Source organism: Hemitrygon akajei, chromosome 1, assembly GCF_048418815.1.
Source record: "Hemitrygon akajei chromosome 1, sHemAka1.3, whole genome shotgun sequence".
NCBI classification, from domain to species: domain Eukaryota; kingdom Metazoa; phylum Chordata; class Chondrichthyes; order Myliobatiformes; family Dasyatidae; genus Hemitrygon; species Hemitrygon akajei.
The window spans coordinates 135,152,025-135,174,629 of record NC_133124.1 but is presented as its reverse complement, the minus strand read 5'-3'; the positions used below and the strand labels follow the sequence as shown (position 1 = coordinate 135,174,629).

Genomic DNA, 22,605 nt, shown 5'->3' with positions numbered 1-22,605 from the left:
AGTTCTCAAGAAGGATCAACACATGAGCAACAAATTTACTATTTTCATATTTAAATGTGTTTATGTGATTGGACAGAGTTGTTGAGTAAATTGCAGATTGATAACAGAATAACACTACTTTTAGAGAAAAATTGTGGGAAACTTTATGTTGTGGACTCAGGTTTCTATAATTCAAGTTTATTGTATACTATATATTAATGGTATACAATACAATATAATACAATATGTTGCTATATACATATATATAAAAAGTAAAGGTTCTTCTAGTCAATATGAGTGTTCAAACTCATTTCACTATCCCACCAACACACACAAAATGCTGGTGGAACACAGCAGGCCAGGCAACGTCTATAGGAAGAAGCACAGTCGACGTTTCGGGCCGAGACATCGACAGTGCTTCTCCCTATAGATGCTGCCTGGCCTGCTGTGTTCCACCAGCATTTTGTGTGTGTTGTCTGAATTTCCAGCATCTGCAGATTTCCTCGTGTTCACTATCCCGCCACCTGTTCAGTTATCAGTGTGTTTCATTATTCTTTATTCCAGAACATACTGTAACATCCTATCCAGCTACTGCATGTACATGCAAACACTCGAAGACAACTTCAGCAAGCTATTGAAACACAGACATCAGAACATTTCAGATGTTGTCCTCACCTGATATTTGCACTTATATATTTTCAGTCAAGGCCACTTGATAAAGATCTACTGGGAACTCTCTTTCACTCTCTTTAGGAACTTTCAGTTCTTTGGCCCTGACCACCTTATTTTCAGCATAAATGTCCAATCTCTATTCACTTCTATCCCCCATCAATAAGACCTCAAGGCTCTCCGCTTCTTTCTCAATAAAAGAACCAACCCGCTAACTTGTTCCGCTCCACCACAAACCACCTCTATCTGGCAGAACAGATCCTCACCCTCAACAATTTATCCTTCAGGCCCTTCCGCTTTGTGCAGGCTCGAGGGGTAGCCATGGTCAACCATATAGGCCTCAGCTTTGCCCGGCTTTTCATTAGATACGTAGAACAGTCCATTTTCCAAGCTTTCCCTGGTAATTCTCCCCAACTCTTCTTCTGTTACATTGACAACTGCATTGGTGCTGCTTCATGCACCCAGGCTTAGCTCATCAATTTCATCAACTTTGCCTCAAACTTCCACCCTGTCCTGAAATTCACTTGGTCCATTTCTGATACCTCCCTCCCCTTTCTTGATCTCTCTGCCTCCATCTCTGGAGACAAACTGTTGATCAACATCTTTTATAAACCTACCAATTCCACCGGTTATCTTGACTATACCTCTCCCCACACTACCTCCTGTGAAAATGCTATTCCCCTTTCTCAGTTTCTTTGTCTTAGCCACATCTGTTCCCAGAATGAAGCTTTCCTCACCAGAACATCAGAGATGTCCTCCTTCTTCAAAGAATGAAGTTTTCCTTCCTCGATCATTGATGATGCCCTCACCCACATCTCCTCAATTTCCTGTACATTTGCACTCACCACAGCTTCCCACCACCTCAACAGTGATAGTCTTCCTCTTGTCCTTACCTACCACCCCATGAGCCTCCTCATCCAGCACATTATTTTCTGCAACTTCCACCGTCTCCAAAGGGATTCTACAACCAACCACATCTTTACCTCCCCTCACACCCCCACATTCCATTTTCCTCACGAATCACTATCTCCATGATTCCCTTGTTCGTTCATCCCTCCCCACTAATCTCCCTCCCGGCACTTATCCCGGCAAGTGGCCAAAATGCTACACCTGTCCATTCACCTCTTCCCAAACCTCCATTCAGGGCCCCAAACTGTCCTTCCAGCTGAGGCAACACTTCACCTGTGAATCTGCTGGGGTCGTCTATTGTGGCCGGTGCTCCTGAAGCAGCCTCCTCTACACTGGTGAGATCCACCATAAATTGGGGAAGTGCGTCATCCAGCACCTCCACTCTCTCTGCCAAAGCCGAACTTCCTGGTGGCCAAAGGTTTTAATTCTGATTCCCGTTCTCATTCTGACACATTGGTCCATAATCTCCTCTTGTGCCACGATGAGGCTACTCAGGGAGGAGAAGCAACACCCTATATTTTATCTGGGTAGCCTCCATTCTGATGGAATGAATATTGATTTCTCATTTTGGTTAAAAAATAAATTCCCTCTCCTTCCCCTCTTCTTCTGTTCACCACCCTGGCCTCTTAGCTATTCTCACCTGCACATCACCTCCCCCTGGTACCCCTCCTCATTCCCTTTTTCCTCTGGTCCACACTCCTCTCCTGTCACTTTATCATTCCCACCTGCCTGGCTTCACCTGTCACTTACTAGCTCTCCTCCTTCCCCTCCCCCCCATCTTTTTGTTCTGGCTTTCTCCCCCTTACTTTCCAGTCCTGAAGAAAGGTATTAGTGTGAAACTTTGACGGTCTGTTCATTTCCATAGATGCGGCCTGACCTGCTGAGTTGCTCCAGCATTTTATATTTGCTGTTTTCACTGGGAACTCTGTCTAATTCTCCTTTCTTGTCAGAATGACCAAGTGTATCACCTTTAACACCAGCTAAGAGTAGGTAACTCAGCACAGTTCAGGCACCAAATGTGTGATCTCTGCACTCCTCAAGGCCCACAGCTTATTGGATAACCTCAGAGCTATTGATTTAGGGTCACAAAGTCAAAGAAACAGGTCCATCTATTTCACATCAGCCTGGTTTTCTGCCCAGTCCCATCTACCTGCACGTCAGCCATGTCACTCCATACCTCTCGCATTCATGTACCTATCCAAACTCCTCTTAAATGTTACAATTAAATCTGTATTTATCACCTCTGCTAGTAGCTCATTCCACACTTACTCCACCCTCTAAGTGAAGTAGCTCTCCTCTCAGATTCTCCTTAAATATTTCACCTTTCACCCTATACCTGTGACCTCTAGTTCCAGTCCCACCAATTCTGAGGGGGAAAAGCATGTCTGCATTCACCCTGTCTATACCCTTATAACTTTGTATTCTTCCGTTAAGATCTTCCCTCATCCTCCTGTGTCACCAGAGTAAAGTCCTACCTGTTCAACTCATCCCTGTAACTCAGTTCCTCAAGTTACAGTAACATACATGTCAATTTTCTCTAACCTCCTTCAGGCTTATTTCCTGAAGGTAGGTGACCAGAACTGCATACAATATTAAAATTGACCTCACCCACACCTTATACAACTTCAACATAACATCCAATCTCCTGTACTCAGCACCCTGATTTATGAAGGTTAATGGGCCAAGACTTCTCTTTATGACCCTATCTACCTGTGATGCCACTTTGCACGAATTATGAATGGGCATGCTCAGATCCCTTGGTCTACCATACACCCCAGAACCCTACTGTTTAAATCCAGAAATCTAGATGGTTTACAAATAATTCTAACTGCACTCATCCTCCTGATAGAAGTGTACAGGATAATAAGAGGATTGTGTGGATAGTCAGAGGCTTTTTCCCAAGGCTGTAATGGCTAGCATGAGAGGGCAGTTTTAAAGTGCTTGGATGTAGGTGCAGAGGAGATGTCAGGGGTAAGTTTTTTTACACAGAGAGTGGTGAGTGTGTGGAATGGGCTGCTGATGGCGGTGGTGGAGGCAGAAACAATAGGGTATTTTAAGAGACTCCTGAATGGATACATAGAGCTTAGAAAAATAGAGGGCTATGGGTAAGCCTAGGTAGTTCTAAGTTAGGGACATGTTCAGCACAGCTTTGTGGGCCGAAGGGCCTGTATTGTGCTGTAGGTTTTCTATGTTTCTGTGCACTCCTATAACCCTGGTATCTTAATTCCTCCTCCATTAGCTATTCCGTTAAAAGAAAGTATGGCTGAATAAGGACCTAAGTGTAAATTCTATCAAAAAATGATGAGCAAGTTGAGAAGAGAAGGAAAAAGAATACACAATGTTATCTGTGCATTGTAGTTGATTGATCTTATTCCCATTCCCTGTTTAAAATTCTATACATTTGAATTAATGTTTGATTATAGTGATTCTGTAAATACATAGGGCACGATATTTGAAATATGATAGTCATAATTCTCAATGAAGCAGAAAAGGGATGAAGATTATTAAAGTGCATTCTACATGGCAAAAGAAGATACTTAAAATGCTGGAGGAACTCAGCAGCCCAGGCAGTATCTAGGGAAAAGAGTACAGTCAACATATCAGGCCAAGACCCTTCATCAGGACCCTTCTCGGTCGGAAATGTGGACTGTACCCTTTTCCATAGATGCTGCCTGGCCTGCTGTGTTCCTCCAGCATTTTGTGTGTATTGCTTAGACTTCCCGCATCTGCACAGTTTCTCTTGTTTGAGAAGAGAAGTTACATTATTGGCAGAAAACTATTTACAGAATAACAGATATCCAGAGTGATTACATAGCAGTAATCCCATCAAGTGGTTCGGTTGACAGTGTAACCTATGAGAATAAGGCATGAGCTGTTTGAGCTGTTTATAAATCATCTAAACCAAAAGATGAAATTACAGTCATGAAGTCACCCTCATAAATGTTATTTTTTCTTCATATATCAATTGAAACCTATGAGGTTGTATTGCTGATTTTTTTTTGCAAGAACAGCAAACGCCATCATACAGCAAATGTCAATGAGTTCTACATCATTGATTTACCATTATGTCTGCCTTAAAGGATTAATAACTGGAGTTTAATATGGGTAAAATTATTGAAATTTTGATCAGACTACCTACAAACAAGAGATTGTCAACAAATTTTATTGCATTTATGAAAAAATACACTTTACTCTACTCTGAATAGTTTTAAAATGCCAATAAGCATTCTCTCCTAAGCATATCTGCTTTCAAAGTATATTCTTAAGACAGTGAATATTAGCCAATGAGATTAATTTGATCAAAAATGACTAATATTAATAAATGAATATATAATTCATTTCATTCCATATTTAAGCCATGCATCTGCCTCCTTTCTCTTTAAAGCCTGTGCAGGGGATTTAGCTACAGCTGACTAGCTTGTATTTCTCAAACAACAGTAATTAAAGTGCAGGCCATGGCATAGACTTCCACATCAAATCACTTCAAAAACACATTGTGATCAGCCTGCTGAAAAAGCACATGCTTTTATGCCCATATCTGGAATTAATGTTTAAATAAAAATGCAGGCTGCATATGCAAGTATATACAACTCACACGCCCCTGTAGTTCTAGACAATGACCAATGCACCATCCATGAATTTGAACTTATAAATCCAACTTTGGTGACACAGGTTTAACACACCAAGTCATCCTCGAGTGCTTTATTTTTAGTATACTGTACCTTCCATCATAAATGTTGATAAAATGTGAACATGCTGACAGGGAAACACAAGGCATACATGTTGTAAAATTCTTTACTGTGCTAACAGCAGAACTGTGTGTGTCACTATATAGAATGGTAATTCCCACAAATAATGTTCCACACCAATTTTATCCCCCCTTCATGTACTAAATATACAGAAATTACAAGATTCTTGATAACTTTCAGAACTAATATCCTGTTTCGAAATGTGTTCTTTTCCAGGAGGCGGAAGCTGTATCTTTTGTTACCTTGTTTTCTTTTAATCTGATGATTCACGATTAATTTCTATCAAGTGTCAACAGCTAATGCATTCTGCTAAGGTGTACCAAGCAACACAGACGTGACATAAGATAATCAAAACATGAAACACATAGCAAAACAGAAGCCTGACCTCTTTTGAGAATCTCAGAATGCTTAGATCGAAATGAACCTCTCTCTTAGTTTCTTTGTTTCTTTCAGAAATAAGACCCAATTAAAATCTGTATAAATATTTCAACCTGCCGCCCCACTTTACACAAAACCGGAAGTGAATGTCTTCAGCACAGCACATATAAAACACTAATGTACCGCTTTCAATATGATTCTGCAACTCAAACAAGGAAGATCACACAACAAGCCATGCCCTTAAAGGGCCATGAACAGGAACGCAGGTAGTATTGTCACAAACTGCTCATATTCTATTGTATTTCCTGAATATACAACCGAAATAATTACATTGGAAACAGCAATTTAAGAGAAAACACCACGACAAACAATCCACTTACCACAATGAAACAATAATGATAATATGAATGTGCGAGCAAATATAAAGGCACTACGTTACTAAACAACAAACAGGAAGACGGCAGCTTTTAAGTATGCGAATTAATTTAAAAATTATACGCTGCAACGGTTCAGCGGAGAATGAAACTAACACCATTCAGCCAGCAACCGCAGGTGACTTTATATTGTATTCCATTTGAGTTTCAGTTTACTTTCATAATGATATAACCAGTAATAGAAACATTTAGCTTGATTAAGGTTCAAATGACTTTTGATACCCTTCTACACTTTCTGACACGTTCCCTTCTGCTCTGTGGCCTGCATTTCTAGATTAGTCTTTCCCTCTCAACCCTCTCTCAATGGGCAAGATTTGTTGTCAAGTCTCAGGGTTAATTTCTTTTTATAATTTGAGCCAGGGATCTAGGACTGCCTCGGATTTTGCCACATTGCTCGGTGATGGCCTGCTCGGGCTCCGGCATCACCTTGTGTAGTAATAGAGCCTGCCAAGCGGCCGGCTGCTAGGCGCTGTCCAGGGGTTTGTGGTGCTGAAACTCACGCGCCGCGCACCCCGCCCCCACCCCCACCAACAACCTCGCCGCCGTAACTGGATTTGGCTCACCACTCCAGCATGGCTGGAGCTCGGCACTGTCGGTGTGTTAAGCACCGGGGTCAAGTGCTAGCGCTCTTGCAAGCAGGAAGGGGAAAGAGAGGAAGAGAGCAAAGGAGAGAGAGCTAAGAAACACTATTCCCAAAGACGCATCCCTGAAAACCTGACACAAAACACTCAAGGACTCAAACCCCAGGCAGTTTCACTTGGAAATCCTTGTTACAAAATGAAACAACTCAAAGCTCAGAGCATAAGTCTTCGTGCTGAAATGTCAGGCGGAAGATGGCGGCCGGGAAAACCCAGCCCACCGCTCCTAGGTAAAACATTACAACTAAAAACAGCTTCTACAAGGCCACCTCTTTGGGACTGTTGACTGCAGGCTTGACCTTTCCTTACACCTTTTTTTCATTCCGCTGTAGCAATAGTTTTGTATTTAGTTTGAACAATACAGTAGGGGTGCCGGTGTTCTTACCTGAGCATTGACTGTTCCTTCTCTTCCTCCTGGCGCTGTCTGTCCATTACGGCCAGAATTATCTTCCTCTCCTCCTCGGTGAGGTGGCTGAGGTCCGGCATCCCGGGCATGTCGGCAGAAGGAGGAGCCGGTGAGGCAAGAATAGGCGGATGAGGATGAGGAGAAACAGGGCCAGGCTGGCGAGGGCCCCGAGGCCCGAGTGGCGCCGACATCTTTAATGAGAATGTATCAACAACAACAACAAAAAAACTCGCACACACAGCAAGGATTACAGGAGCGGGTCGGAGGGAAAGAGCGGGACGCCGGCGGGGTTGGTGTGCTGCCTTAGGGAAACTCCCGGACCCGGGCGCTGAGGGTGGCGGTGGCGACAGCGATGGGAAGGCGAGAAAGCTGCTCCAGTCACATCCAAATTATTTCCACGGCTCGCTGCAATTCGCTTCATAATTCTCTCTCTCCATTTATGCATATGCACTTTGCAGGATGGGATGCGCCAGGAGGGAGGGGGAATCCGCAAAAAAAAAAACCCCTCTGAGTTAGGAAATGCGATGCATGGTCTCTTGTTGCCCGTCTTTCTCTCTCCTCTCTCGCTGTCTGCTAACCCTTCCTAACATGATTAGCGAGCACGTTACTGTTGTATCCAGCCCATCGCCTCTCTCTCGGCTTGTGCAGAAAAGAAAAGACGTCAAAAAAGTTCAATTAAAAAAAGATTTTTTAAAAAGGCTGAGTCTAAGTCCTGGACGTAGGTCAGACACACGTACACACATACAGTTAAAATGATATATTGACTGAAAGAGTGAAGGGGGGTAAGAGAGCCAGGGCGCGCGTTCGTTGACAGCGAACTCCCTGCAAACTGTGGAGCGGATCATTGATCAGGACCTGGAGCGCTGCCAAATTGGACTCTGCTCAACCCCCGCACCAGACCATCCAATTCTGCCTAATCCAAGGAAAAGGAGAAATCAAATTCGATTTAGTATTACTGTGGTGCAATTTAATTAAGAACGGTTCTATCTGCCGTTATTAAAACGTGTGCTTATTTTATGGAAGATACTATTGAGTTGTATCACAGCATAAACTTAGTAATTATTTTTACCATTAAGATTCAGATCCGTTCATCCCCACTCGCCGTGAGAGGAGAAGTGCATTTATTTTTGCAGCTTCATCAGGCTTTTCGGCAATTTTATTGAGATGACGTGTGTAATTTTCTGCCGCACGTCTTTGGACTGCGTGGCAAGCAAATTATTTGTTGGTAATGAACAACTGGTAATTGACCAACAAAAATAAGTCGACGTTTCAGAGACTCAGTTTAGTGTCGCGCATATGTGCCGAGGTTCCGACCCATTCAAACGGCGGCGTAAAACTGCAGTCCAAGGATCAAAAGTAAGATCGACTTAAATATACCGAAAGAAATTAAACTGTTGTTTTCTTTTTGGCATTTTGAAGTCTTTAATTTTTGATCCGCTTCCCCGATTCCTTGGTCTGGTGTGTAGTTCCCGAATACAGCACCTCGGACAGTAACCAGCGTGATTGCCTTCTCTCTCTTCCCAGCGCGGTCGGTGTACGTCATCTGTTCCAGCTGCTTGTGTTATCCGGATCTTAAGCTTCGTGAAAAAGAAACTTGACAGGATGCATACCTGAATCGACAACTACGAAAAACAAAAAAATTAAAAACAAATATTGTCCAGACAGTGACGATCATTAATCTGGGATATTTCTATTCAGGGTTAACAGCACGGGAAAGGAAAAGTTTTCAACTATTGAAATGCCTCACAGAGTTCTTTAACCACAGGGGCAGTCAGGAACAAATTACGTTGAGGCGCACGAATTGTTGTGAGCTGTTTTTCTTTGAGTCTATTGTGTTTCTTTCTATTCACGGTGAGCGCCCGCAAGAAAATGAATCTCAGGATAGTATATGGTGACATATATGTACTTTGATAATAAATTTAATTTCTACTTTGAACTTTGATTGTAATTTCCATGGTGGGATGTCATCTCAATATGCAATTGTGCATAAGCTCGAGGAGTTTCCAAAGAACTGATAATCAGTGAAATCCTTTCATCTTCGAACTTGGCGAAACCAACCCTTTGCAACCAACTCTCACAAATATATTTGATACACAATATTACCTCCGTTATACTGAGATAGGCGAATGAAGTCAAGACCTTCATGTAAAATTCTACCTGTATGTCGTGCTTAGCAAGTGATAACACAAAACAATATAGTTGCTCTATTGTATCACTCTTAGAAGATAAAGAGTCCCAACCTACAAAAGTGATATTAATCGGCATTCTCATCGCCTAGAAACGAATAAGACCACTCACGCTGCTATTTTCATTTGGATATAAAATTAAATTGATTAGTCGGGTGATTTCTCCACGATATACTGTATTCAACCAACAGTTATACCAGCCAATGACAGAAAACACTAACTGGGTTTGCTGTAAAGATGGAGAGTAAAAAGCAAACTGTGAACACTGGAATAGTTATGAGTTAAACAGAAGAGAAACAGGCCCTTCGGCCCAACTCATCCAAGCCAACTAAGATGTCTGAGCTAGGGCTAGTTGTCTCTGTTTGGCCCATATCCTATTTTGTTTTAAAATAGTAGAAGCACGCAACATTGGAAAAGGCATAAGGTAGTTTACTGTCCTTGCTTTTCTCTTCATGGGCCTACTCCTATAACATGACCTCAGTACAGATCCCACTGTCTGTTTCCAGTCATTCATTTTATGCATAAAACACTTCTACTGCACATGCAAACACCTTTTAAATGTTTACATTCTCAAAGCAATAATTCATGGACTATCATCCAATGCCCGGAATAATATCCTGTTCAGGAAGGGAACATCTTCACTTCCATCATCAGATTTCTGAATGGTCCATGAACCCATGAACACTGACTCACTATTTTGCACTACTTATCTTTTTGGTAACATAGCAATTTTTATGTATAGTGCTGCACTATTGTAGCTTCCAAGCAAGTGAAACGACAATGATGTTTCTCTTTTTTTTGATTATCCAAAGTTCAACAAGTTGTATAGTCATGTTTTATTACACAGTTCTAAATAGATAAAAAGAAATTATTCCTGAGGCCAAAAGGTTTGATATTGTGGCTCTTCAACCATTGAAAATTGATCACCAATTTGCACAGATTGCATACCACCTAAGTTCTTCAGAAAAATGCATTCCTAGCCATTTATCATATTGGATGAGAGTTGCTAAGGGAAATCGATTTCAGTAGTGAAACCTCCATTCAGAATACCTAAACATCAGAAATTGAAAAATAATAAAATAACTTTGGGGGTTGTGGAGGGAACAGCAACAGCACAGTAGTGTAGCAGTGTTAGTGTAACACTATTATAGTACCAGCACCTGGGTTCAGATCTGCAACTGTCTGTAAAGAATTTGTAGAGTGAATTCTCCAAATTACCACGAGCACCATCTGGGTGTTCAGGTTCCCTCCCACATCTCAAAGACATATGGATTAGTAGGTCAATAGTCACATTGGTTCTTAGGCCAGAAGGGCCTGTTATCATGCTACATCTCTAAATAAAAATAAAATATGTAATTAGGTTGACGGGTAATATCTGCACAGTGTAAATCCTACTGTTTGACTGTAAAAATGCATGAACATTTAAATTTCATAAAAATCTTGGAAGGAAAAGAAATAAAAGTGAACAGAAGTTATCACAACTTCGATACCTGAATTTATTAAAGAACTTTCCAATGGGACATTGTGCTATCATGTGATACATCCATGCTATTCGCTATAGTTTAGCATCAACATTTCATGCTTTTCACTTATGATCTACAATATATTAATACACTAAAGTAATTTTTCATTTCAAAGAATTGAAGGCACAATTTTCAAAGAACCATTGGAAGAAGGCATTCTCACATTTAAAGTTTTGTATTATTATTTATCTACAAATCCCCTTTCTTCAATTATCTACTGATGGGATTAACACAGGCTAAAATTAAATAAATAGATTTGGTAAGATGCCATTCTTTATGTTTGAATGTAGTAAATTACATCAACCGCAGAGACAGTTAACAGGTGAAGGGGTAATCAGAGTAAGGTCTGATGGTGGCTTCATTTATTATTCACAACTGTTTACTTTCTAGCAAAGCCAGCTATTTATTTACTAGCAATTATTTTTTAAGAGTCCCCTCTAATCCTGATTTCACAGGTGACGAGAGCAACACCTGCATTGGCACCTGCCTTGAGAATAACATGACCTGAGAATAATCAGCACTAATGGAGAGGACTTCTCAAGGTGGTTAGCTGTACCATTGCACAAAGGGGGCAGATTTTACTAATAAGGCAAGGCAATACTAATTGATGCTGGTTTTTAATTATGCCTGATTTACACACTGATAGACCATGTTGTATCTCAAAAAAAATACCCTTCTATTCATACTTTGCCCTTCTGCCATTAGCTTTCCAAAAATAACATCTTGTGGTTTGCTTACTGTTGCTATTCATTGAAGGGGTAAAACCGTACAATAAGAAATAGCTCATCTGGCTACAGGTAATGAAGTCTTCTCCCTTTGAATCAAAGTACCCTATTAATATTGCAATAAATAACAACCAATCAATACTCCTGGCACCAAAAAATATTCATTGTTGGATATTTTAGGAAATTATTTTAAAGTACTTTTTCCTTCCATCTTTTTTCTCATTTTTAATCCAATTTTTATTTCTTCTTTGTTTCCTTTCCTGCCTCTGATATGAATTCAAATTCAGAATTTTTATACTTCCTTCTCAGTCAGTGCAATAGTAATGGCACCAGGCTTCAGTCTGATTGATTAGTGGAATGCCCATTTCACTCACAATCCAGATGTATCACTTCCAGTTGTGCACTTTAACAGCTCATGCTTATAGCCAATTGCCACACAAAAAATATTCATATACAAAGCTAGTTCTAGCTACCTTCAGGCATTGTCTTTATTCTTGGGCAAAGTAATGTCCAAATTATCACATTTTAAATTTACTGTAAATTTGTCTTGCATCAAGAAATATAGGGTAGGCTTGATCCAAAAGCAGAACAGCGGAGATGATTCAGCAATGGACTGCAAATTAACAAGCTTTGAGGGGCCACAACGCAACAGACAACAGATACTAAAACCCACAGGCAATAAGGTAACCGAAGGCTATGAGCAACTACTTGAAGCTGTCCGGTTCGATGGCTGAAACAAGGACTGTGGATGAGAGCTGGGTTTAACTAGGCTGCAGGTGATGAGTTGGAAACAAGGAGCAGGTGACTCCTCTTAGCTGTGTAGTGACTGGGAGGTGTCTGCCTATGTAGGCCTGACAGCCTGTGTTGATTTAAATTAAACTCGATGAGGAAAATAAAGCAGCATTTCCACATAATTAAATTTATTATAATGTTTAAAAATAATTGGGTAAATGACTTGCCAAAAAGATCCCAGCAATCTTTTTTAGCTTTTAGATTATTATTTGAAAATTGAAATGATGATCAATGAAATAGAAATATTGGTGACAGAAAACATAAAATATTATTCTCACTGTATGGTGGTGGTGGTGGTGTGTGTGTGTGTGTGTGTGTGTGTGTGTGTGTGTGTGTGTGTGTGTGTGTGTGTGTGTGTGTGTGTGTGTGTGTGTGTGTGTGTGTGTGTGTGTGTGTGTGTGTGTGTGTGTCGTTTCATCATGTAGATTTTTAAATCATAATACCTGGTTCTGGATATTAATTACCCTACAACCAAGAATATCAATTAGGTTCAACCACAAGAAAATCTGCACATGCTGGAAATCCAACCAGCACACGCAAAATGCTGGAGAGACTCAGCAGGCCAGACAGCATCTATGGAAAAGAGTAAACAACTGGCATTTCGGGCCAAGTCCTTTTATCAGGACTGGAAAAGAAGACGAGAAATCAGAGCAATAAGATGGGAGGGAGGGGTTTTGGCCAGAAATGTTGATTGTTTGCTCTTTTCCATAGATGCTGCCTGGCCTCTAAATTCCTCCAGCATTTTGTGTAATGGTATATCAATAAGGTTACTCGTTTGCCAATTTATTGTATATGTATTTCAGAAATAATGTAAGGTGTTAATTCTGTCAACATTCAAGGTTGTTTTATTGCTCTCCCTGTCTTAAGAAGTTTATTGGGTTTAGTTTACATTTGTGAGGGATTAAATATAGAACTGAATCAATTTATAATATGGAAAGTTCAACAGTAGAAAATATCAAATCAATTTCTTGGCAATAAATTAAACATGCCTGCCTCTCCTTTACCCGAATAAACTACAAACAGATTATTTTTAAAATATAAATGTAATAAGATCCTCCTTGTCTAAATTTCAAATGGTAAACATTACTCTGGCAAAAAGAAAATGATATGTTCCATCCAAATGCGATACCTAGAGCTAATTGTATCAACAAAGAAACTAGATTTCCAAAGTTAACTATAAATAGGGATTAAGTATTTCCAAATTATTGTACGTTCTGGTTAAGCCATTTTAAACTCTCTTTTCTCTTTGGAATTTTCAATGGAATAATAATTTACCTAAAAAAACCAAGATGATAGCTTTTACCTCTAATCTGCACTTTTGCAGCTCCAAGCTTGACTATTCCCGTTCTCTCCTACCCAGTGTTACATCTTCCATAATCTATTCCCAACATACTGTATACTGTACTGTCCAAGGGATTGTCAGAGATCATCACATATCAAACCTGTTACACTGACCTACAATTAGGCTATTGAGCTATTTAATCTATAGGAAATTAGGTTGCAAGTGAATCAATATTTTCAGCCTGTATTTTAACTTGTTAAGCATTTATGTGATGTGCTAATTAATATAATTATTATCAAAAACATTAATCAGAATGAACTTATTCATAGATGGTTTGAAGTCGTATTGGCCTTCTATAAAGTAACAATAATCAGTAATAAGCCACAGAGGGGGAAATAGAGAATGCAGGTTTTCAGCATAATGGCTGTTGTCAGCAAAACTCCTGCAGGTGGATCCAGCTGTATTTCTGTGAAACTACACTCAGTGGCACTTTATTTGGTACACCCATACACCTGCATGTTAATACCAATCATGTGGCAACAACTCAATGCATTAAAGCCTGCAGACATGGTCAAGAGGTTCAGTTGTTGTTCAGACCAAACATCAGAATGGGGGAGAAATGTGATCTAAGTGACTTTGACCATGGAATGATTGTTGATGCCAGACATGGTGGCTTGAGTATCTCTGAAACTGCTGATCTCCTGGAAATTTCATGCACAGCAGTCCCTACAGCTTACAGAGAGTAGTGCAAGAAAGAAACAGCGGAATTTCTGTGAGCAAAAATAAAACACCTTGTTAGTGAGAGAGGTCAGAGGAGAATGGCCAGACTGGTTCGAGTTGACAGGAAGGCGACATTAACACAAGTAACCAAGCATTTCATTCTGTCATGTGCAGGAGAGCATCTCTAAATGCACAACACACTGAACCTTGAAGTGGATGGGCTACAGCAGCAGAAGATCACACCGGGTTCCACTCCTGTGGCCGCTTTACGAGGTCCACTCCTGCATCGAATAATGTGGCCACTGAGTATGTGTGAAGTATAGTTCTCATGTAGGATCTTTGACCTGAAATTGAAGTGTTTCTCTCTTTGCACAGATGCAGCTGGCCTGCATTTTCTGTTTGCATTTCCGTGAACTACTTCCTACGAGCAAGTTAATATATCTTTTTAAAAGAGCATGCAATACACTTAATCACAGAAACTCCAGCTCCAAAATTAATCTGAATTTCCACAAGCTAATGTGATCCTTGGTCAGTTGACCCAATTTATTAAAGGGTCATGATATCTGGCTTCTTCCACCTTCCTTTCCAGTCCTGATGACAGATTCCACCGAAAACCGCAAGTGTTTATTCCTCTCCATTGACGCTGCCTGACTTGCTTAATTCCTCCAGCACGTTGGGTGTGTTACTATTTCAGAAAGACATCCTAGGTTTGGAAACAAGGTAAGATTTGGCAGAATACAGCTAGGACCTAGTAAATTGGGTAATCAGTTAAAATGCATTGAACTGTTCAGCAGAAGAATGCTGTAATACTGAAGCTAACAAGTTTTTTCCTGTTTAGAATATGAAATAGGTAAGTATATAAAAATAGGTGCTTCACATGCCCATCAATTTCACCCCCTCCCAATTATTCCTCCGCCAACCTACGCAAGGTGCAAATTAATTTTTATCAGTCTGCCCATTCCTCCCACCAATTCTCTTCCTCAACTCATCCCCTTTATTCCATGGTCAGCTGTCATCTTCTATCAGATTCCATCTTCTTCAGCCCTTTGTCACATCCCATCTCCTACCATCTCCTGCTTCATTCCCATTCTCCCCCTCCCTCACCTGCCTATCACCCTCTTTTCACCAGGATCTACCTATCACCCATCTGCTCTTGTTCCACCCTACCCCACCAAACATCTTTCCCTATCTAGTTTTCCAGTCCTGATGAAGGGTCTCAACACAAAAAGTTCAATGTCCATGTCCCTCCATAGATGCTGCCTTACCCTCTGAGTTCCTCCCATATTCTGTGTGTTGCTCCGGATATTTGGCATCTGCATTCTCTCTTGTGTCTGTATGATTTCATGTCAAGATTGTAAATTCAATAAAAAATCTCTAGATAATAGCATCAGCTGGTAATAACATTGTGAACCATGGGTAATTACCATTAAAACATAATGCAACAATAATGTAGTTAATAATGGTACATTAAACAGTCATGTGGAAGTAACTTGTTCTGCTGACTTCTACATCTTACCAGTAGAAGTCAGATTCAGAGATGTTTATTTACCACATGTACATCGGAACATACAGTGACATGTATCATATGCCTAAATAAACAACACAACCTAACGATGTGCTGGGGTCTGCCCGCAGAGGTCCTCACATATTCCGGCTCCATCACAGCACATCCGCCATGTTCAGCACAACAACACAAGCAACGACAACAGCAAAGCAAGAGCGACTAAGCAACAACAGCAAAACAAGCCCCTTAACTCCCTCCTACCCACCCGGCATGCACACACAGTCCTCAAACCGCAGAACAAGCTGACTCCAGGCCACCAGCCCCCAGTGGACATTCATTTGCAGACACTGGGCCTTTGAGTTCCCCAGAGGACTTCCAGACTTGCTGATAATGAAGAACAAATAGTAAATAGAAATTTATAGCCAAAGCTGGACCCAGAATTTACTGTTCATGGAAATCAATGCAAAGAAGATCATCGATCATTTCCATAACCATTTATCCAAGATTACATTTTAACATTTATACTGGATATTCCTAATATTGTACAACAGGTCACCTTTATTTATTTATTGAGATACAATCCAGCCCTTCGATCCATGCCACCCAGCAAACTCAATTGAACCCTAGCCTAATCATAAGGCTATTCATATTGACCAATTAATTTACCAACAAGTACATCTTTGGACTATGGGAGGGAACTTGGGCACCCGAAGGAAATCCATGTGGTTACAGGGAGAATATACAAATTCCTTACAGACAGTGCAGGAATTGAACCCAGGTCACTGGTACAGTAAAGCATTGTGCTAACCATTATGCTTCCTATGTAAAAATGGGAAGAGAGTGTTGCTTAAATTGAATTGCAATTCTTATTCTAAAGCAGTTCTTTGGAATCAATGCCTTAATCCTTTCCATTCTAGGTTTGTGGGTTCTACATTGTAGGTTTTTCCACAGATGAAGCAGGTGATGGTTTATGGGGTAACACACACAAAATGCTGGAGGATCTCAGTAGGTAAGGCAGCATCTATAAAGAGAAATAAACAGTCGATGTTTTTCCATTCCCCATTCTGGCTGGCTTCTTAACCCTTCTCTATTCCTCATCTTCCTAACAACTCCCTCTGGTGCCCCTCCCCCTTCCCTTTCTACCATAGTCCACTGTCCTCTCCTATCAGACTCCTTTTCATCAGCCTTTACCTTTTCCACCCATCATCTTTCAGCTTCTCCCCCACCCACCTGACTTCAGTTATCACCTGCCAGCTTGTACTCCTTCCCCTCCCCAAACTTCGTGTTCTGGCTAGTTTCCCTTTCCTTTCTAGTCCTGATGAAGGGTCTCTGTCCAAAACGATGACTGTTTATTCCTCTCCATGGCTGCTGCCTGGCCTGCTGAGTTCCTCCAACACTTTGTGTGTGTTGCTCTGGGTATCCAGCTTCTGCAGAATCTCTCACGTTTGAGGTGGTTTGTGGGACAGACAAGCAGGAAGTTTGTGAGTTGGTGTCCCTCTTCCCTTGCTTAATATGCATGTCTCCATGTTCCTGATGAATGTAGTCAGGGTTCCATCCTGAATGCTCTTTCTCGGCTCAGAGCAGTGATGGGAATGTTGCATATCTTTAAGAAGGCTTTCAAAACTTTCAGACAGTTCCTCTGAAACTCTTGGAACTCATGGAACTCTTCCCAGGAGAGAGTTTTTCTCTGTTACTCTCATTGTTTACCATATTTATAAGCATTGGATCATCTGCAGTACTTAAGAACAGGTCATACATAACAAAGCTAGGTGATTAATACAAAATTTATTAAAAATGCCCTGATCATTATACCAGCTCTTGGGGTGGGAAGGATAGGGAGGTGGCTCTGAATGGACTTAAGTAGCCAAACTTGTATCCACATTTCCACAATCCTTTGGGTTACACTCAGTGGCCACTTTACTAAGTAGAGGAGTGGAACCCGGTGTAGTCTTTTTCTGCTGTAGCCCGCCCACTTCAAGGTTCGATGTGTTGTGCATTCAGAGATGCTCTTCTGCACATCTCTGTTGTAACACGAGTTTATTTGAGTTACTGTTGCCTTCGTGTCAGCTTGAACTAGTCTAGCCATTCTTCTCTGACCTTGCTCATTAACGAGGTGTTTTTGCCTACACAGCTGGATGTTTCTTTCTTCTTTAGTTTTTTTTACCACCCTCTATAAACTCTAGAGACTGGTGTGAGTGAAAATCCCAGGAGATCATAAAGACGAGGAAGTCCGCAGATGCTGGAAATACAGAGCAGCACCTAGCAACCCCACTCACCTCACCTTCCCGCTGCCTTAACAGTGATAGAGTTCCTCTTGTCCTTACCTACCATCACGTGAGCTTCTGTATCCAACATGTCATCCTCCACAAGTTCCGCCATCTCCAACGGGATCCTTCAACCAACATATTTTACCTTCCTGCCCCCTGTCTCCGCTTTCTGCAGGGATCGCTCCTTCAGTAATTCCCTTATCTGTTCATCCCTCCCCACTAATCTCCCTCCAGGTACTCATTCCTGCAAGTGGTCAAAGTGCTACACCTATCTATTCACCTCCATTCAAGGCCCCAAACAATCATTCCAAGTGAGGCAAACCTTCATCTGTGAAACTGCTGGGGCTGTCCTTTGTGTCTGGTGCTCCCAATGTGGCCTCCACTACATCGGTGAGACCTATTGTAAATTGGCGGACTGCTTTGTTGAGCACCTCTGCTCCTCCTACCAAAAGTAGAACTTCTTGGAGTCCAAGCATGTTAATTCTGATTCCCGTTTCCATTCTGACATGTTGGTTTATGGCCTCCTCTTGTACCAAGAGGCACACTCAGGGTGAAGGAGCAACACCTTATATTCCATCTGGGTAGCCTCCAACCTGATGGCATGAATATCGATTTCTCCCATCAGTAGGAGAAATTTCCCTCCCCCTCCACTCTTCTTCTATTCTCCCCAATAGCCTCTTAAATCTTCTCACTTGCCTATCACTTCCATCTGGGTCCCTCCCCTTTTCCTTTCTCCTATAGTCCACTCTCTTCTCCTATTAGATTCCTACCTCTCCAGACCTTTGCCTTTTCCACCCACCTGGCATCACCTATCATCTTCTAGCTATCTTCCTTCCCCTCCCCTTACCTTTTTAATTTGGAATCTTCCCCTCCTTTTCCGGTCCTGAAGAATGATCTCTACCCAAAACATTGACTGTTTATTCATTTCCATTCATGCTGCATGACCTGCTGAGTTTCTCCAGCATTTTGTTTGTGTCCCAGAAGATCAGCAGTTTCTGAGATACCCAAACTACCCTGTCTGGCACCAACAACTTCTCCATGGTCAAAGTCACTTAGATCTAATTTCATCCCCATTCTAATGTTTGGTGTGATCAACAACTGAACCTCTTGTGTGCTTTTATGCATTGAGTTGCTGCCACAGGATTGTCTGAATAGATATTTGCATTACATGAGCAGCTGTACAGATATATTTCACATTTTATTGTTCCAATATCAAGAGGTGTGACTCATATGCAATGCACTTATATATTCTAAATTGCCAATAGGTTAATATAAATGTGGCAAGGATGGAAGCTGATTCTAAATGCAGTGGATTCTGATTAATCGTGTATCGGTTAATCAGAGCAGCTGTTTATTTGGAACAACACTAAAAGAACAAAAGCTAATTGATAAAATTGCCAGGTTTCTCTACATTGATCTCGGACACTATACCACTTAATTCGGGCAGGAAACTGTTGCCAAACAGGATCTGACTAGCATCAATTGCACACACCTGTGTGGCCGTTAGATGCTACACCAAGCTTAGAGCAAATAGCTTTTAAATAGTGTCAGTTGTGTGTGCCTGTTTTCAAAAAGCAGTGATTTTCTCACTGATAGTTGGTGAGAAATAAACAATGAGACAATTCAGAACTGTTTTATTCACTTCAGTTTCATGTGTACAGGCTTGGTAATGTCAGAAACGGCCGGGTGTGAAAATGCAACCATTTCACTACTTCAACTACTTGAAGGGATGGACAATCACCTTGAACGTTACAATGAAAATGAAGATTTGGAACGAGACAATAATCAATAACATTGTATGAAGGTAGTCCAACATCTGCTTTAGGTGTCTGTGCTGAATTTGTTCATTGTCTACACTGGATGAATTAGAAGCTAACATGCAGTTTTATAGTACTGCAGTACAATTGGTAGTGTTCTAATTAGTTCTGTATTTCATTAAAATACATAACTTGATACTTAGTTTGTCTTTTTTATACTTTTCTAACTATTTCCATGGAACTTCAGCTAATTGGGACAGTCGCTTAATTTGGCCAAAATGTACTGGTCTCGATGTGTCCTAATTAATCAGAATTGACTGTGTATTGTAAAAGGGGCTAGGTAAAATAAAATCATTAGTTATACTGTATGTAATGTTACTGTTAAATATGTTGGCCTAGTACAGTATGGTAAGAGTGGCACAATAGCATAGCAGTTAGTGTAATGCTAATACATCACCAGCTCTAAGTCTGGGGTTCAACTCCTGCCATTGCCTGTAAAGAGTTTGTATTTCCTCCCTGTGACTGTGTGGGGTTCCTCCAGATGCTCGGGTTTCCTTCTACATTCCAAGGACATAAAGTTAAGGTTAGTAAGTCTGGGCATGCTATGTTGCTGCATGAAGTGTGGCAACATTTGCGGGCTACCCAGCGTAATCCTCGCTGATTTAGTTTGATTTTATGCATTTCACTATATATTTCAATTTACATGTGGCAAATAAAGACCATAGATATGGGAGCAGAAGTAGGCCATTCGGCCCATCGAGTCTGCTCCACCATTCAGTCACGGGCAGCCAATTCTTCCAGTCATCACCACTCCCCTGCCTTCTCCCCATACCCTTTATTGCCCTAGCTAATCAAGAACCTATCTATCTTTACCTTAAATACACCCAGTGACTTGGCCTCCACAGCCGCTCATGACAACAAATTCCACAGATTTACCATCCTCTGACTAAAGTAATTTCTCTGCATCTCTGTTCTAAATGGACGTCCTTCAATCCTGAAGTCGTGCCCTCTTGTCCGAGACTCTACTGCCATGGGAAATAACTTTGCCATATCTAATCTGTTCAGGCCTTTTAACATTCTGAATGCTTCTATGAGATCCCCTCCTCATTATCTTGAACTCCAGGGAATACAGCTCAAGAGCTGCCAGACATTCCTCATACAGTAACCCTTTCATTTCTGGAATCGTTCTCGTGAATCGTCTATGAACCCTCTCCAATGTCAGTAATGTCAGATTCCTCCTCTCTTCAGCTCTTTACCTCTCCACCTATCACCTCCCTGCTTCTCACTTGATACCCTCTGCCCATCCACCCACCTTCCCCATCATCTGGCTTCACCTATCACCTGCCAGATTGTACTCCTTCCCCTTCTCCCCCCCCCTTTCTTATTCTTCTTCCAATCCTCCTTTCTTATTCATCTTCCTCCTTCTTTTCCAGTTCTGATAAAGGATCTTGGCCCAAACTATCAGCTGTTTATTCCTCTCCATAGATGCTGCCTGACTTGCTGAGTTCCTCCAGCTTTTTGTGCTTGTTACCCTGAGAAATGGAAGGATTTTAAATGATACAATGCAGAAACCCTGTCCTAGCAACTCCACTGACAGATTTGATAGTTGGCAGAAGCTTACCCTCTGCTTAATCTCTTTTAATGGTTCCAGGGGTTTTCAAACACAATACAGAATTTTAAAAGATTCAAAATTATTAAAGCAGAAAACATGGCAACCATTTTGAATCAAGGATTAACTCGTGACCAAGTAATCTATTTATAGTAATGCATTCTGTGGGAGGAGGCTGTCCAGAACATTTAACAGACTTTTTATTCTTCCTTCCAGGAATGGGATGAGATCCTTACAGCATACGGTCAAACCAGATAAACAAGACTTTAAATTAACATTCCATCCAGAGGATGGCACCATAGATGCAGTCAAAGCCAATCAAGATTATATCTTTATGCCCTGCTTGCAACTCAGAACTCAGGGGCAAGAGCATATTCAAATGAACCACAATGACATTTAATTCACTATAGAAAATATTAGTGTTTCTTATATAAAATCAGGTTTAAGTGTACAAACCAGAAAACAACGTTTAATTCTATTTTAACTATCAGTGTGTGCTGGGTTGAGCAGATAAAGGAGCTGAAAATAGAAATCTGATTTATGTCGACTATGTCTAAATTCTACGACTTACGTACACCATTGTAGATGTTATGCATTACATCAAAGGAAATGTGGATTTGCCAGATTTAGCTCCAAAGTAATTATGCTAAATACTTTAAAGTAAAGGAAAGATTTCATATCTGCTAAAATGGCAGTCTCAGATCACTTGAACTCTCTGTCCCGTTCCCACTGTGAGCTCTGTCTTTGGCATCTGTCATCGATGCAATACAGACCAATGTTAGCTAAAGTAAATTAATCTAATTTCTTAGTATTGATATATTATTGGGTTCCAAGTACTGTAATGAATTTAACAGAAAATAAACTGCTGGAGGAACTGAGCAGGTCCTTTGGACTGGGAGGGATATTAGACTGAAACATCAACTATAAATTTCCCTCCACAGATGCTGCCTGACCCATTGAGTTCTTCCAGAAGCTTCTTCTTTGCTTCATATACCAATATCCTTAATCTCTTGTGTAGCCATTGAACTTAAGTTTAGCTAACCAGGTTTTGTTAGCCCTAATATAAGGTTTCTCTCTC

General features: G+C 40.9%; 1 protein-coding gene across 1 annotated transcript in view; it reads right to left on the bottom strand.

The window, feature by feature from the left end:
- The window catches only part of rims2a (regulating synaptic membrane exocytosis 2a), a 1,051,530-nt gene extending 1,043,664 nt beyond the window's left edge, over positions 1-7,866 (bottom strand). The window contains exon 1 of the mRNA XM_073052040.1: positions 7,142-7,866. Within this exon, the coding sequence (XP_072908141.1) occupies positions 7,142-7,353 (212 nt within the window). The 5' untranslated portion in view covers positions 7,354-7,866. The remainder of the gene's footprint in view (positions 1-7,141) is intronic.
- Between the last annotated feature and the right edge of the window lie 14,739 nt (positions 7,867-22,605).